The sequence below is a fragment of the Hyperolius riggenbachi genome, chromosome 4, assembly GCF_040937935.1.
Source record: "Hyperolius riggenbachi isolate aHypRig1 chromosome 4, aHypRig1.pri, whole genome shotgun sequence".
Lineage (NCBI taxonomy): Eukaryota > Metazoa > Chordata > Amphibia > Anura > Hyperoliidae > Hyperolius > Hyperolius riggenbachi.
In genome coordinates this window covers 437,052,599-437,070,624 of record NC_090649.1, presented here as the reverse complement: position 1 = coordinate 437,070,624, position 18,026 = coordinate 437,052,599, and the positions used below count along the sequence as shown (strand labels likewise).

The following is an 18,026-nucleotide window of genomic DNA, read 5'->3' as shown; positions in this document are numbered from 1 at the left end:
TAATACCACACAAATAATTAAATGTTCCCATGTTTTTGTTGAACACACCATGTAAACATTCACAGGGCAGGTGGAAAAGGTATGTGAACCCGTAGACTAATGACATCACCAAGAGCTAATTGGCGTGAGGTGTTAGCCAGCTGGAGTCCAATCAATGAGATGAGATTGGAAGTGTTGGTTACAGCTGCCCTGTCCTATAAAAACACACACCAGTTTTGGGTTTGCTTTTCCCAAGAAGTATTGCCTGATGTGAATGATGCCTTGTACAAAAGAGCTCTCAGAAGACCCACGATTAAGAATTGTTGACTTGCATAAAGCTGGATAGGGTTATAAAAGTATCTCCAAGAGCCTTGCTGTTTATCAGTCTACGGTAAGACAAATTGTCTGTAAATGGAGAAAGTTCAGCACTGCTGCTACTCTCCCTAGGAGTGGCCGTCCTGTAAAGATGACAGCAAGAGCACAGCACAGAAGGCTCAATGAGTTGAAGAAGGATCCTACAGTGTCAGCTAAAGACTTACAAAAGTCTCTGGCATATGCTAACATCCCTGTTAGCGAATATATGATACATAAAACACTAAACAAGAATTGAGTTCATGGGAGGATATTACAGAGGAAGCCACTGCTGTCCAAAAAAACCCTTGCTGCTCATTTAAAGTTTGCAAAAGAGCTCCTGGATGTTCCACAGCAGTACTGGCAAAATATTCGGTGGACAGATGAAACCAAAGTTGAATTATTTGGAAAAAACACACAACACTATGTGTGGAGAAAAAGAGGCACAGCATACCAATATCAAAACCTCATCCCAACTGTGAAGTATGGTGGTGGGGGCATCATGGTTTGGGGCTGCTTTGATGCTATCGGATTCCTATCATCGAGGAAAAATGAATTCCCAAGTTTATCAAGACATTTTACAGGAGAAGTTAAGACCATCTGTCTACCAGCTGAAGCTCAGAAAAAGATGGGTGCTGCAACAAGACAACGACCCAAAGCCAAAGCTTAAAGGGGAACTGAAGTAAGAGTTATACGGAGGCTGCCATATTTATTTCCTTTTAATCAATACCAGTTGCCTGGCAGCCCTGCTGGTCTATTTCTCTGAAGTAGTAGCTAATTAACACCAGAAACAAGCATGCAGCTAGTCTTGTCAGATCTGACTTTAAAGTCTGAAACACCTGATCTGCTACATGCTTGTTCAGGGGCTATGGCTAATAGTATTAGAGGCAGAGGATCAGCAGGGCTGCCAGGCAACTGGTATTGCTTAAAAGGAAATAAACATGGCAGCCTCCATATACCTCTCTCTTCAGTTCCCCTTTAAAAGTAAACCAACAACAGAATTGCTTAAACAGAAGGAAATACGCCTTCTGGAGTGGCCCAGTCAGAGTCCTTACCTCAACCTGATTGAGATGCTGTGGCATGACCTCAAGAAAGCGATTTACACCAGACATCCCAAGAATATTGCAAAATTGTTTCAGGAATGGTCAAAAACTACTCCTGACCATTGTGCACATCTGATCTGCAACTACAGGAAATGTTTGGATGAAGTTATTGCTACCAAAGGAGGTTCAACCAGTTATTAAATCTAAGAGTTCACATACTTTTTCCACCTGCACTGTTAATGTTAATATGGTGAATACCATAAAAACATGGAAACATGATCAACAGATCAGATCACATTTTATGACCAATTTGTGCAGAAGTCCATATAATTCCAAAGAGTTCACATACTTTTTATTGCTACTGTATTACACAAGTGATAATTCTAAGCGTTTATTTCTTTTCATTTTGCTGATTTTGGCCTACGGGCAATAAAGCCCCAAATTAATTTTCTCAGAAAACTAAAATATTACATGTTCAGTTTTAACCTTCCTCTGCAACCAACTTTTAGGCTCTTGGTAGCCGGCAATTGATGTGAAACCAAACTCTGAATTTTTCCACTGTTACCAGTGTTGCTGAAACCGAAGCCTAATTATTTTCAACTTCTGGTTGCCTTGGGAGACCCTTGATCTTTCCCCATGTAGATAGGTGATGTCCCTTTACAGCGGCGCTGGGAGAGAAATTCAAGACGTGGACGTTTGCCACTTTCAAACTTCTCTAGAAGATCCTTATTCGATACAAATCTATAGATGATGGAACTTACAAGTTATATAATAGCTGGAAGAACAAACTTAAATTGTGTGAATTAGATACTTTTTAAGGCTAGACATGATACATTTCTTTTAAAGAACGTTCGGCTCTTTCAAAGTCACAAGGAAAATAAATATCAGCACAAAAGCAACTGGAAAACCAAAGTTAAAAGGGAACTCTAACAATAGACAAGACACAGATCATTTATATTGCGTTTTTCTCCTGGCGGACTCAAAGCACCAGAGCTGCAGCCACTAGGATGCGCTCTTTAGGCAGTAGCACAAAGCGCCAGAGCTGCAGCCACTAGGGTGCGCTCTTTAGGCAGTAGCACAAAGTGCCAGAGCTGCAGCCACTAAGACACACTCTATAGGCCAGGGGTCAGGAACCTTTTTGGCTGAGAGAGCCATAAACGCCACATATTTTAAAATGTAATTCTTTGAGAGCCATACAATATGTTTCAAACTCTGGCAGTCCGCATGCGCAACAGAGGGCCATGTTGCCATGGTGATGTGTATACAGTTGATCCTTTGGGCAGCAGAAGTGGCAATTTCCCTGAGAGCCAGACAGGAGAAATACCGACTAACAGCTTGTACAATTAACTAGCTGACTTGGGGGTGGATTCACTTTGTAGGATGAGATCCCCACACTTTGGCCCAATAAGCTGCCTGTTAAGTGACAGGCAGCCTATTGGGTCACTCAAAGTGCGGGGATCTCGTCCTACAAAGTCACTGGACCTGACAGGGTCCAGAGTGGGACAATTGGAGCAGCTGTTTGTTTTGGGGTAGCGCAAGTTAGTAGTGGATACTACAGCAGTCAGTCTGAATCAACCCCTACTGATTTGTCTGTGAGCCAGATGTAGCCATCAAAAGAGCCACATCTGGCTCCCGAGCCATAGGTTCCCTACCCCTGCTATAGGCAGTATCAGTGTTAGGGATTCTTGCCCAAGGTTTCCTTGCTGAATAGGTGCTGGCTTACTTAACAGGAAGAGATTCAAACCCTGGTCTCCTGTGTCAGGGACTTAACCAGTACACTATCCAGCCACCTTTTACACAATTATGCTCTATACCATCACTAGACAGTTTACAGCTTCAAAACATCAAAATGGTTACATTTACATGACAAAGGACCAATGAAAAATGATTTTTAATGGAGAAATGTTGGCTTACTGAGAAGTATGTCCGCGTAAGCACTCAATATTTGGTCACGCTCCTTTTGCATGAATTATTGCTTCACTGCAGCAGGGCATTGAGGCGAGCAACCTATGGCAGTGCTTTGGTGCTATGGAAGCCTGGGAGGATTGGATAGCAGTGGCATAACTATAGGGGGTGCAGAGGTTAACACTGCACCAAAGGGGCCCTCCCCCAGCCACAGCATTAGCTCTTTATTATTTCTTTACTGGTGATGATCACTTCTACATATGCTTTGAATAATGGTGATCATCATTAACAAACTGTTCCCTATCCCCTTTTTACACCTCTTACTGTGGCTGTCCTTTGCAGAGTTTGGTGCACCATATCAATTGTTATATATGGAATGCTTTGGGGGGAGGGGGGCATTGTAAAACTTGCAGTGGCCAATAGCACCTCAGCTACGCTACTGTTTGATAGCAGCTCTTAAATCATCTGTATTTTTGTTTGTTGTGTCTCTCACCTTCCTCTTGACCAGCGGTGTCAAACTCAAATACAAACTGGGCCGAACACTGTACACTGGGACCTAGTCGCGGGCCGAAGCTGTAGACTGGGACCTAGTCACAGGCCAACCTCAATGTCTACTGGCTACCTTCCTCCCTTATAAAGTTCTCTGGTGTCTAGTGGTCCTCCCTCCCCTATACAGTTCCTTGGTGTCTAGAGACCCCCACCCACCCCTATACAGTTCCTTGGTGTCTAGTGCTTTTCCCCTACCTCCCCCATATGGCTTCCCTGGTGTTTTAGGGCTTCAACTCGAATATAGCTTCCCTGGTGGTCTAGAGTGGACCACACGTAATGCAAAGAGGGAAAACCACTTGAGGGCCAAATTGAATGGCTCCGAGGGCCAAATTTGGGCTGCGGGCCGGAGATTGATATGTATACTCTTGACAATACCCATAGAATCTCTGTGGTATTTAGATCAGGCAAATTTGTTGGCCAGTCAAGCACAGTGATACCATGGTCGTTAAACCAGTTATTGATTGGTGCTTTCGGCTGTGTGGCCCATCTGGCCTGCTCCCCATCTGTGATTCTTCATACAAACTCCATAATAAGCCACACTGCTGTTCCTTCCGGGTTAGAGCAAGCCACATGCTAAGGAGTTTCCCAGTGGAGGATTGTCCATACTGGCACAGTGGCAGGATCAAGAAAACTCAGGACTTGTGGAAAATACTGTGTGCCACCTGGGTCTTCAATGAACATTAGTGTGCTATATAATTGGAGTTTAACGTTTGTGTTGATTTTATATATAGGCACACCACCATATACGGACCCATATAAATTTATCGTTAGCGCATTTTATTATTTGATATTCACTTTCAAGTGTGCCTGAAGTGTCAAAAAATAAAGAAAAAAAATTACATACCTCAATGGTGGGAACTCTCTGAATGGTTCCTCATGCAGGCACAACTTATCTAGTGTAGGAAATTGCTTCATCTATTTTACTCAGCATGAGTCAAGTAGGTTTCTTTACGGCCACTCTTCCGGCTGTGGATGAGCACATCCGTACTGAGCATGTGCGAGAAAAGTCTGTGCATGTCCAATAGAAAAAAAGCTGTTTGCACATGTTTTTACCCCCATGCACAAGTGCTTCACTCTACTGGGCATGTGTGGATATTACTCTCACAAGCCCATGAACACACTTGTCTGTGTCCAGGAGCGTGGACAGAAGTAACCTATCAGGCTCACGATGAGTCGATTAAATAAAGAACTATTTTGGTCTTCTAATCCTTGATTGAATGTTTTAGTTATACTTAAGGTGGACACTAACGATCCAATTTCTAGCAAAAAAATCGTTCGAGCGCTCAGATAATTCTGATCGGAAGAAAAATCGTTCACTACATCTTCAATGAACCAATCTTTGCTTCCTATCACAACCAACAAGAAATTCCAAATTTTGGTTTGATGAAAATCCAATCGGATTACTACTTTTATAATCGTTTGCAATTGATTGTGCCCATCAACGGAGGCTATTTACAACCAATCCGATCAGAATTTCTGATCGCTCAAATGATTTTTCGCTAGAAATTGGACTGTTAGTGGCCACCTTTACATGGAGGTCTTGGCAGTTCAACATGACTGTAGTTTACAAATGACCATGACTGCCATAAACCTTAAAGTGAACCTAAACTGAGAAGGATATGGATTTTTCCTTTTAAATAATGCCAGTTGCCTGACAGTCCTGCTGATCCTGTATCTCTAATACTTTTAGCCACAGCCCCTGAACAAGCATGCAGCTAATTCAGTCTGACTTCAGTCAGAGCACCTGATCTGCATGCTTGTTCAGGGGCTGTGGCTATAAGTATTAGAGACACAGGATCAGCAGGACTGTGAGGCAACTGGTATTATTTAAAAGGAAAAATCCATATCTTTCTCAGTTTAGGTTCACTTTAACCATTTCCGCCGCCTGGACGTGAAGCTCACGTCCGGGCGGCTGCTGTGCTGCTCTCCCGCACTTCATCGCGCTCCCGCGCACGATCGTGGGCGCGCCCCCGTATCCCCGTCGTGTCCGCCACTAGCCCTGGGATCAGTGAACGGGAACATGGTTCCCGATCACCGATCCCTGTTCTCCACAGAAAAACTGAAGCGCTAACACATGAGGCTTCAGTTCTTCTGCCCGGAAAAATGTCTGCATCCCCCTGGTACTTCCGCTTAGCGAGAAGTACAAGGAGGGAAAACAAAAATGAAGGTGGCCATCTTGTGGCCAAATAGTAAAACTGCATCTACACCTTTTTTACATTACAATTGACACATTCAACAAAATTAAAAATGAACCGATTATGTCCCACACCAAAATATTACCCAAATAAATTTTTTAATGAAAAAAAAAAAATACAATTTAAAAAAAAAAAAAAGACATAAATATTTACCTAAGGGTCTGAACTTTTTAAATATGCATTTGAAGGGGGTATACTACAAACATTTTTTAAATTATAAGCTTGTAAATAGTGATAGACGCAACGTGGAAACAATGCACCTTTATTTCCAAATAAAATATTGGCGCCATACATTGTGATAGGGACAAAATTTAAATGGTATAATAACCGAGACATACGGGCATATAAAATACATAGGTTTTAATTATGGTAGCGTGGATTATTTTAAAGCTATAATGGCCGAAAACTGAGAAATAATGCATTTTTCCATTTTTCTCTTATTAATCCTGTTAAAATGCATTCATAAATAAATAATTCTTAGCAAAATGTACCATCCAAAGAAAGCTTAATTAGTGGCGGAAAAAACAAGATATAAATCAATAAATTGTGATAAGTAGTGATAAAGTTATTAGCGAATGAATGGGAGGTGAAAATTGATCTGATGCATAAGGTGAAAAATCCCCGCGGACTGAAATGGTTAAGGGGCCCATACACTGGTCGATTTCAGTAATCGATCGATGCTATAGAATCGATCAAGCGCAAATCGATTCTATAGAATCGGCCGATCGTTTTGCGGTCAATTTCGATCGATTTGATCTGTCAGGATGGAAAATCTAGGTCGATCAATGGCCCATAGAGTTGCATTGGATCTAATGGTGCAGTAATGCATTTAGATTGATTTTCAATAGATTTCTAATAAATTTAATTCTGAAATCTATTGGAAATCTGTTCCTAGTGTGTGGCACACATCAGATAGATTCCTGTCAGATTCGACCTGACAGGCATGTGACAGAAATCTATCGGATGGTCAAATCTGCTGCAAATCTATCAGTGTATGGCCACCTTTATTTAAGCACTAATCTGAACCTCTATACTGAAGAGATGTATTGTCCTGTTTAACGACTGAATGCTTTAGATAACATTTTATCAAAAAGAGATGTTGGAAGCCAAAGAGAAAGATAAACTATTATTTTCTCTGCCAGGCTAGCTACTAAATAACGAGGCCTTGGGCTTTCTGAAGTCAGAGCATCCACGATAGCATCTACCACCTCACTGCTCTTCTTGTTTCCTTTGGTCAAAGATTTATTGACAGACTGGTTTATTTTCTCTACATATTCCTTGCTGCAAGTTTCCCGTGCCTCTGCTGGAAGCGAATCCCAGATATCATCAGTAGATCTCATTGGCTGGATGTTTGTAGCTGGTGCGTAATTTCCTGGTTCTATAATGCACACCTGAAAAAAAGTCACGTAGTTAGCACACAAAGCAAATTACTGGTACTTAAAGAGAACCTGTATCAAAAAAAAAGTTCCCCTGGGGGGTACTCACCTCGGTAGGGGGAAGCCTCAGGGTCCCAATGAGGCTTCCCCCTCCCCTGTACCTGCAGGCAGTGCAGCGCTGGCTCCCCCAGAGTGTCCCGGAATCCTCCCTCGACAAGCCTGAAAAGCGCTGATTTATTTACCTTTCCTGGCTCCAGCGGAGGCGCTGTTGCGGCTCTCTGCATGGAGATAGGCGCGAATAGCCGATCTCTGAAAATAGCCTTTAGGAGACTTGCACCTGTGCAGTAGAGCGGCTCGATAGCGATCGGCTATTTCCGCCTATCTCCGAGGCAGAGAGTCGATCCTGCGCTGGAGCCGGTAAGGTAAATATTTACATCCCCGCTGTTCGGGGAGCTTTATCTCCGCTATCGTGGGACTGAGGAGGACGGGGGAAGCCTCAATAGGATCCGGAGGCTTCCCCACCCCAGGTGAGTACCCCCTAGGGGAGGTTTTTCTCAATACAGGTTTTCTTTAAAATGGTACCCCTTCCCCAGTGACAGATCAAGGTACAGAAAATTAAATCACCTTGGGGGAGATTTATCAACGCATTACCAACAGTTTTTTCTTCTTAATCTGTTCTAACCAGCAGGGAGAACAGTTCTGCATGATAATAAGAACCTTATTAAATCCTAGGTAATAGTGGCAATTTAGCATGAATTTCTAGAGCTGCACTACAGTTAAGAAAAGTGCAAATCCATCCCTAAACTGGTGCAGATTAAGAAGTGCTTGATAGCAATTCTACAGATGTAGAACTGCAGGCTAGACATGATTGCAGAGTGCATGATTTGTGATGTGCTCCTATTATACAACAGTTTTAGAAGGAATCTGCACTATCTAATGATTTCTTAAGATGCCTGAGACAGTTCTGCATGGATTTCTAAAAACCTACCAATATTTTGTCTCAGACACTCTTGATAAATCTGGCCCCTTGAGTTTAACTGTTGGAGAATTCTTCTGAACTATAACTCAACTTAAAGAGGAACTTTCGTGAAAATCTTAAAATCAGATGTTTCAAGATTAGCTGCATGCTTGTTTCTGGTGTTATTCAGTCATTACTATAGCCAAATTGACCAGCACAGGGGCCCCAACCGTCCTGTTTTTGCCGGGACTGTCACGGGTTGGGGGAGGGGTCCCGCTGTCCCGGGATACCCCCCCTTGTGTCCCGGTGTAGTCGGCAGGCAGCGGAGGTAAAAAAAGGATCGAGGCGCCAGCCGGCTCCTTTGGTGTGTGGGATGCGGTCTGGGAAAAGATTGTCCCTCCCTCCCTATGGCAGCAGGGCTGCCAGGCAACTGTACAGTACAGTACAGCACAGCTGTAGTGAGAAGATTATGGAGGCTGCCATATTTATTTCCTTTTAAACAATACCGGTTGCCTGGCATCCCTGCTGGTCAATTTGGCTGCAGTAATGACTGAATTACACCAGAAACAAGCATGCAGCTAATTTTGAAACATCTGATATGCTGCATGCTTGTTCAGGGTCTATGGCTATAAGCATTAGAGGCAGAAGATCAACAGGGCTGCCAGGCAAATAGTTGCTAATAAAGAAATAAATATGGCAACCTCCATATACCTCTCACTACAGTTGTCCTTTAAAGGGAACCGGGGGTGAGAGACTGCCATATTCATTTCCTTTTAAACAATACCAGTTGCCTGGCAGTCCTGTTGATCTTCTGGCATCAGTAGTGTCTGAGTGACAACCCTGAAACAAGCATGTGGCTAATCCAGCCAGACTTGAATCACCTGATCTGCATGCTTGTTCAGGGTGTACGGCTAAAAATATTAAAGACAGAGGCTACGTTCAGAGTGGTACGTTGCGAAGCTGCATTATAAAGTCGTATGACGCAGCTTACCGCACTGCAATGATAAGCCTATGGGACAGTCACAGTGCGACGTTAGCGTTATGGTAACGTACTGCTTGCAGTGTGTTACCTCTGAACGCACACGTTACCAGGTGCAGGAAAGCATTCTTTTCATTGCCTGTATGCTTTTCTGTACCTACTGTATGCAATAGTAGCGCAGCATTAATGTGCGTTACCACCTTTTTTTTGCGTTGCGTTGTAATGCTGCACGGCAACTTTAACGTTGCATCGCAACGTCCTACTGTGAACCTAGCCAGAGGATCAGCAGACTTCAGCTAGATAATGGTGGCAACATAGACTCTCTAAAGACCTTACCACTAAAATAACCTCAGACATACTTATAGCAGAGAGGTTGCTCGGTATAGTAAATGACACCACGGAAGATTTTCTGGAAACGTAGCAACCCTGGCTAACTTTCGTGGACCATTTGGGACTGCGATCTATGGTTATCTCAACTGTCTTACCACCTCAAAGGCCTATTCGCTTTGGTCCCCTGAAATTTTGGATACTTGGAAAAATCTGAGTATGTGTGTAACGTACAGTAGATCATAATGTCTAGTTCTCTCCATGCATCTATCAGTATGTTACGTTTTTCTTTTTGATTACCTGTGTTCCTCTGTAAGCTGTATTGTGATTTGTCCCGTATGTGGGGTACACATATGTGCTAAATGACTTTATTGTCAATTACAGGCCCGGATTTACATCACCGGAGCCTATAGGCACAAATGTCCTGGTACCCTAGGCTTCTCCCTCCATGAACCTACAAACCCCTGCAGAACCCCACCACAAGTGTACTGGTTAGCGCAGCTGTCATTTGTCCCTTACTTCCCCTGTCCTTCATAGCTGCAGGTGTCCCTTAGCATTAGGTAGCCAGTGGTATGTATCCTCAGTATTAGGTACAGTAGCTAGTGGTGCCCCCGACCACTAGGGAGATCTGGTCAGTGGAATGCCGAGAGCTGGGTGAGTAACCTCTCCTATAAGCTCTGCTCGGGACTTTGCACTGGGAAGGAGGCACTCAGGGAGGGGAGTGAGCCACCTTTCCATCATCAGGCGCCTGTAGGCACGTGCCTACAGTGCCTTATGGTAAATACAGCCCTGGTCAATTTTTATTGTTATTGATTTATTAAGTGCCAACCTATTCCATGGAGCAGAATCATAAAACTTTTTTAAAAACTAAAGTGGTGTACCGCCTTTCATTTGAAATAAATCTCATGAGTCATGAATAAAAAAAACAGTGGTAGCCAGAGGTAACTTTCTTTGTCTGGTTTGGAACCAACAGAATAACGTACATGCCAATGAATCCTATGTTATTAAAGGAAAACTGAGATCAGAAGTAAAAAAGGCTTTTATACCTACCCGGGTCTTTCCTCCTGCCCCATGAGCACCGCTGCATCTCTCACTGTCCTCCTGGGTGGCTCTATTCAGCCGCAATAAGCTCGGGTAATCTGGCTCGGTCGCGCCAGTCAGGCTCTTCTGCGCATGCACAGCCATCAGTTACCAGTAACCGAAGCCAGTTACCGAGGCTGATTGTGGCCGAACAGAGCAACCCAGGAGGACGGTGAGGTACGCATTGGTGCTTATGGGGCTAAAGGAAGCCCCGGGTAAGTATAAAATATTTCTTACTTCTGATCTCAGGTACACTTTAATATCCATTCACATATGTCAGTTTGTTTTTTTAACAATAAAACTTTATTGATCACATAAAAAAAAAATCATACAAACATGGTACGAACCGATGCATAGAACAGTAAACAGGAGCATTGAGACCGGAACAACGAATATCTACACCATGACAAAACATCATGCATAAAAAGGAGTATCCATGGCAATAGACATTCTAATAGAAAAGACTTTACTGGAGAAAAACTGTCCTAACATGGGCCATCATGTGTAATCATCATTAGGACCAGTACATGGTAGGCAAGAGCCAATTTAATGACTCGATTGTAGAAGCAACAGAAACACATATGTCAGTTTGCAACGGATCCATTTGATTTGTTACGGTCGTTGGGACACAAAGTCCTAACCTGCACAGTTATTCTGGACATTTAGATGGATTTCCCATAGAAGCATATGTTGGAAAACACATCTGCTATGGACCACAATTGAACATTGAAGCAGATACTGCACTGTCCACACCGGCTGGTCACTGGAGATCCAGTGCTGATGTGAACCAAGCCTTAAAGGACAGGTGCGAGCTGAGAAAAAAAAAAAAAAAAAAAAGATCTACTCATCACTTGTTGTTCCTCCAGCCCCAAGCAGCCCATCTGTCCCTCGCTACAGCTCCGGTGATCCTCTCCATTGTAGATGCCGACCTCGCCAAGACGGCATCTTCTGTGCTTGTGCGAACACTAAGCTAGGGGTCCCCAAACATTTTGGGTCGAGGGCAGGGTCAACATACTTCAGACTGCTGGGGGGCCGAAATATACATAAAATGATGTAGAAGTCTTTGCGGGCCAGACAGTGAAGCATACCTAGGTGACAACCTGCAGTATGTCACCTGATGTGGAATGTGATTGGAAACCAGCGAATTACTGCTTTCTGGCTTCCATGTGGATGGGTGGTGCCAGCACTGCTATTCTATATGTGGACCACCAATATTTAAAGATGTAGCTGACCGCATCTATAAGTAATACATTTTGTGTGTGGGGGCCGGTGAAAAAGCCTCAGGGGGCCACATTCGGCCCGTAGGCCTTAGTTTGAGAACCACTGCTCTAAGCCATGGGAGTGCGATCACAAGCGGCGGAGCCGCAGGCTCTCACAGGCACAAAAGAGGCTGTCCTAGCAAGGTCTGCATCCGCAACGGAAGGGATTCCGGGACACCTGAGCTGCGACGAGGGACAGATAGGCTTCCAGGGGTTGGAGGAAGCAACAGGTACGTGGTTTTTTTTTCAGCTCGCACCTGACCATGAGGCCTGGTACACACTTTCAATGATGATTGGCCAATCACTGGCCAAATAACAACCCCCATGTAGTATCAGGGCTTACCTACACAATCTGCTCAAAGTATTCAACATCTTTTGACCCTCATACCATATGGAGGTGGTAAAATTGGTCAGCAACTGGCCAATCATAATTGAAAGCGTGTACCAAGCTTTACTAAACACTGCTGCAAATTGACTTGTGTGAAAATATTGCCTGCTGAAGGGAGATGTGCAGATTCTTCAGCTGTGTAGAAAGTACTAAAGCCTGGTACACACCTTCAGTTTTTATTGGCCTTTCATACTACATGGATGTGCTAAAATTGGTCAGTGACTGGCCAATCAAAATGGAAGGTGTGTACCAACCTTAAAGAGACCCTATAACAAAAAAAAAAGTTCCCCTGGGGGGTACACACCTCAGGAGGGGGAAGCCTCAGGGCAGAGGCGTATCTAGAAGGGTGCAGGCATGGCTTGTGCCATGGGCGCCACAGCACCATGGGCTCCATGTCTGCCCTGTGCTGTGCCGCCATGCCTGCCCCTGTGCTGCATCGTCCTGCCTGCCTCCATGTCATTCAGACTTCAGATCAGATTAACTCTTATCTGGGGAACATGGCTACTTAACTTATGCATGTAGGGCGCACTTAGCTTACTGTTAGAAAAGAGGACAGAGAGTGAATAATGAAAGCTATCTTTAAAAAAGTAACCTCAGCAATATCCTGAGCCTAAACACACAAGCAACATGTATGCGAGAAAGGATGCTGTTTTGAGAGTTGAAGGGGGCTCTGACTGAGGAAGGGGGGGGGCGCAATTTCAGTGTTTGCCATAGGCGCTATATACGCCCCTGCCTCAGGGTCCAAATGAGGCTTTTCCCTCCCCTGTAGCTGCAGGCAGGTCCAGCGCTGGCTCCCCTGAAGTGTCCCGGAATCCACCCTCGACAAGCGCGGATTTGTTTACCTTTTGCTGGCGCAAGCGGGGGCGACTTGCGCCTGCGCAGTAGAGTGGCCCGACAGCGATCGGCTATTTCAGCCTATCTCCGAGCAGAGAGCCGATACTGCGCCTGCGCTGGAGCCGGGAAGGTAAATATTTACATCCCCGCTGTTCTGGAAACTTTATCGCCACCTCCGTGGGACCGAGTAGGACGGGGAAAGCCTCAATAGGATCCAGAGGCTTCCCCCACCCCAGGTAAGTACCCCCCAGGGGAACTTTTTCTCATTACAGGTTTTCTTTAAAAATTGTCCAGTGATTGGCCAATCATAATTGAAAGTGTGTACCAGGCTTTAACTTGGCCTGTCTGCAGATAAACTGAATAGACTCTGCAAAGTGAGATTTGGGTGTATCATTGAAGCAGTGTATTCTATTATGCCTAAAAGTAAACAGATTTTGATTTCATGTCTGCATTGCTCCACGCAGATTGAAAACGTAAAAGTCAGATCTGACAAGATTAGCTGCATGCTGGTATCTGGTGTAATTCAGACACTACTGCAGCTAAACAGATCAGCAGGGCTGCAAGGCAACTGGTATTGTTTAAAAGAAAATGAATATGGCAGCCTCCTTATCACTCTCACCTCAGGTCCACTTTAAGACCTGACTTGCCAAATGTGGGTGCATGCAGTTAGTTTTCTTGTGTCGGCTCTTCACAATGACATGTTGGTGCACATGACACACAGATTTCATCACAGTTCCTGGTCTTGCAAGATTCCTTGTTAAGACTTGCAAGAACTGAATTACATATTGTTAACCTAGGTTGGGACACAGAGCTGGTAAAGCGGAATTAATTAGCAGTTAAACAGGTTGGGCGTCTGGGTCTTGCAAACGCTGTCTTGGATTTTAGAGATTTCTCTTAAAGAAAACCTATAATGAGAAAAAGTTCCCCTGGGGGATACTCAGAGCCGGGACAAGGTCCTCCAGCACCCAAGGCTGAAACACCAAAGTGCGCCCCTCCATCCCTTCACCCCGACCGTCACACACTGATTGCTATTAGACTAAGGCACCCCAGGGCCCCCAACACCTTAATCTCTAGTTATCTGGCTTGTAGTCACTTCCATGTATCTCCTTGTCTTATTTCTTTCTGCTTCAAACACAATTAGGAATGACAGCTGAATGAATTGTGTGCCCCCTCCTACACTGCGCCCTGAGGCTGGAGCCTCTCCAGCCTATGCCTCGGCCCGGCCCTGGGGATACTCACCTCAAGTTGGGGAAGCCTCCGGATCCGATTGAGGCTTCTCCGTCCTCCTCGGTCCCATGGCGGCGGCGAAAAAGCTCCCAGAACGGCAGGGATGTAAATATTTACCTTCCCGGCTCCAGCACAGGCGCAGTATCGGCTCTCCACCTCGGAGATAAGCGGAAATAGCCGATCGCTGTCAGGCTGCTGTACTGCGCAGGCGCAAGTCTCCTGCACCTGCGCAGTAGAGCGGACCCGACAGAGATCGGCTATTTTAGACCTATCTCCGTGCAGAGAGACGCAACAGCGCCCCTACTGGAGCCAGGAAAGGTAAACAAATCAGCGCTTGTCTGCCTCGTCGAGGGAGGATTCCGGGACAATTCGGGGGAGCCAGCGCTGGACTGCCTGCAGCTACAGCGGAGGAGGAAGCCTCATTGGGACCCTGAGGCTTCCCCCTACAGAGGAGAGTACCCCCCAGGGGACGTTCTTTTTGTTATAGTTTCTCTTTAAAGTGACCCTATAGTGAGAGTGAAATGGATGTCGCCATGTTTATTTCCTTTTATACTACAATGTCAATTTTCTGGCTGTTCTGCTGATCCTCTGCCTCTAATACTTGTAAGCCACAGAACCAGAAGAAGTATGTAAATAATGTGCTCTGACCACATTATTATTATTATTATTATACTGCCACTGCCAGTGGCGTAGCTAAGGAGCTGTAGGCCCGAATGCAAGTTTTACAATGGGGCCCCCCAAGCTCTCTATAAATAACAATTGATACCAAAACCTGCCAATGGCAACTCCAGTGTCTTAGGTGCGAGAAGGGGATGGGGAACAGTTTGTTAATGATTACCACTATTCAAAGTATAGAAGTGATTACGGTACTATTAGCACAGGACCAATAAAGAGCTAATACTGTAGTTGAGGGAGGGCCCTTTGGCCCAAAGGCCCGATGTGGTCGCTACCTCTGCACCCCCTATTGCTACGCCCCTGTATAGTGAGGGACAGGAGGAGGACAATGAATGACAGAAGGAGGGCACTGGGGGACATGAGAAGGAAACTGAGGGACTGGCGGAGGACACTGGGGGACATTAGATGACACTGGGGGAACGGAGGAGGAAACTGGATGATACTGGGAGACACTGGATGACACTGGGGGACAGGAGGAGGACACTAGGGAAAAGGAGGAGGACACTGGATGATACTGGTGGACAGGCAGAGGACACTGGGGGACATTAGATGACACTGGGGAAAGGAGGAAGACACTGGGGGACAGGAGGACACTGGGAGAGACTGGAAGACACTGGAGGACAGAAGGGAGGCAAAATAATTGGGGGGAGAACATCTGCTAGACGCTCCTGGACCATGGACGCACCAAGTTTAGTATATTTTCCCCCTGGTTTTTGCCCTCTAACCTGGGTGCGTCTTATGATCCGAAAAATATGGCATTTGTACTTGTATTGTTGGATGTCATGACTGTACAGTGTCTTACTTCTCATGTACATATGTTTTCCAATATTGGTTTTGTACAATGTACAGTACTACAGAATGTGTTGGCGCTATAGAAATAAAAAATAATAATAATAAAACTTACCTAAGCATTGCAAGTTGCACTATGTGCGCATTAGTTGTGTAAATACCAGTAAAATTGTCATGCGTTATGTGCACATTGTAGTTTTACCGGCGTTTCGTAAAAATGCCAAAACAAGAGATTGGATCATGGTCTCTATCACATGTAAGCAGGGCATAGAGAAAATCTCACCTTCACTCCATGAGGCGCCATTTCAAATCGCAGAGAATCACAGAATTTTTCCACGCCAGCTTTCGTCATGGAATATATTCCATTTCCCAGTGCTATATATGCGTTTATGCTCGATAGAAACACCATGCGTCCTGTAAATTAAGGCAAGCAAAACAATGACGTAAGTCTCAAGCATTTAGAAGAATCATTTACCTACCCTACTTAGCTTTTTTTCCTTAAAGAGAATCTGTACTCTAAAATTCTTACAATAAAAAACATACCATTCTATGCATTATGGTCTCCTGGGCCCCTCTGTGCTGTTTCTGCCACTCCCTGCTGCAAACCTGACTTGTAATTACGAGTTTTAGGCAGTGTTTACAAACAAAAGACATGGCTGCTAAAAGCTTGTGATAGGCTCAAGTAAGCATATTTGTACAAATCGAGAAAAAGTAGTTCCCTAAAAAACCGCACCACTCACTTGAATAATAAATGAACAAGAACTTTTATTCAGTACACAACAAAATAAAAACACTAAAAACAGTAGATCATGGGGCACGAAGTAACAATAATTAGAAAATGCAATAAGTCTGGCCACAATGCCTGCATAACCACCTCCTAATGAATAAATACGTACAAATATGAATGAGCAGAATATAACAGTAAAACCAAAAAATCCAAGATCCCTGAACAAGCTATCAGCCAAATGAGTGCAAATGGTGAAAAAATGGAAAAAGTGCAATGTGCATAAACAGAGGATGAGATACAAGTTAACCCCATCCAATGAACGAGTGTGCAAAATAGAGAACGAGGTGAGGAGCAATAAAGTGCTAAGTAGTGTGGAGATAAGCAGGGCTGAGATCTTACCGGGAGAGAGGAATGACAGGCATGGGAGAGGGGTGCCCCACGGACGCCGTCGCGATTCGCTGCCTGAATGCGCAGCTTCGACTGGGCTAAAGGACCTACATGAGAAGCCGGCTATTAAATACAGGACCTATGTGGGCGGGGAAGGGAAAACCCCTATGCTGAAATGTTGTGTGCGCGGCCGCGCACTTAGAAGAAGCGGAAGCCGCGTCAATAGACGCCGCCCCACTTCCTCTCTCAGCTCACAAGGGTCATGGGAAATGTAGTGCCGAATAGATGAAGGAAGTACTGAACGAAGATAACTAGATTATAGTATAGGGACAATAAGCCCCAGAACAAAAAACAAAGGATAAGTGCCCTACATAAACATAAACGAGATACACATAATAATCAACAATAGGATTAATTACATTGGTCAGAAAAACGAACATACATACACATCTCTATCTCAATACATATAAGGATAGTCAAAAATGCCATCTAGTGGATAAAACGGATATTGCTACAATTTCAAAAACATCAGCAGGGAAATACCCATATTGTATAACAAGATAATACACATAAAAAACAAAATTATATAAATATAGAAATACAAAACAAAAGTACAGGAGGCTCCGTCCGAAGAGTATTATTCACAGGTGTCAGAGAAGCAAAGAGGAACCATGTAAACTGTATCCATGCACCAGTATAGGCAAAATACATTCGGAATCCGGAAACCTAAAAGAATCATATGTTAGTAAGCGAAATAGATAAATATATCAAACAAGTTGATGGAGCATCTCAAAAAACCTCTAATGTGGTCCATTATATAGAGATACCATGATAGTATCCAATAGACTACCAACGGTATCAGTCACAAGAGAGATCACCCCAGAGGACTTAACAGGCCAGTGCACACAAGTCACCATGGTATAGAATTAATTGTTGGAACTACTCACAAATTCCAAACCCATAAGATCACAGTCTCACAAAACAAAACAAAACCAGCA

The 18,026-nt window shown here is 44.3% G+C and overlaps 1 protein-coding gene across 1 annotated transcript in view; it reads right to left on the bottom strand.

The window, feature by feature from the left end:
* Positions 1-6,186: 6,186 nt before the first annotated feature.
* LOC137570932 (short-chain dehydrogenase/reductase family 9C member 7-like) overlaps positions 6,187-18,026 on the bottom strand; it is a 41,402-nt gene continuing 29,562 nt past the window's right edge. The window contains exons 3-4 of the mRNA XM_068279629.1: positions 16,198-16,328; positions 6,187-7,413 (exon numbers count right to left, since the gene is read on the bottom strand). Of these exons, the coding sequence (XP_068135730.1) occupies positions 7,078-7,413; positions 16,198-16,328 (467 nt within the window). The 3' untranslated portion in view covers positions 6,187-7,077. The remainder of the gene's footprint in view (positions 7,414-16,197; positions 16,329-18,026) is intronic.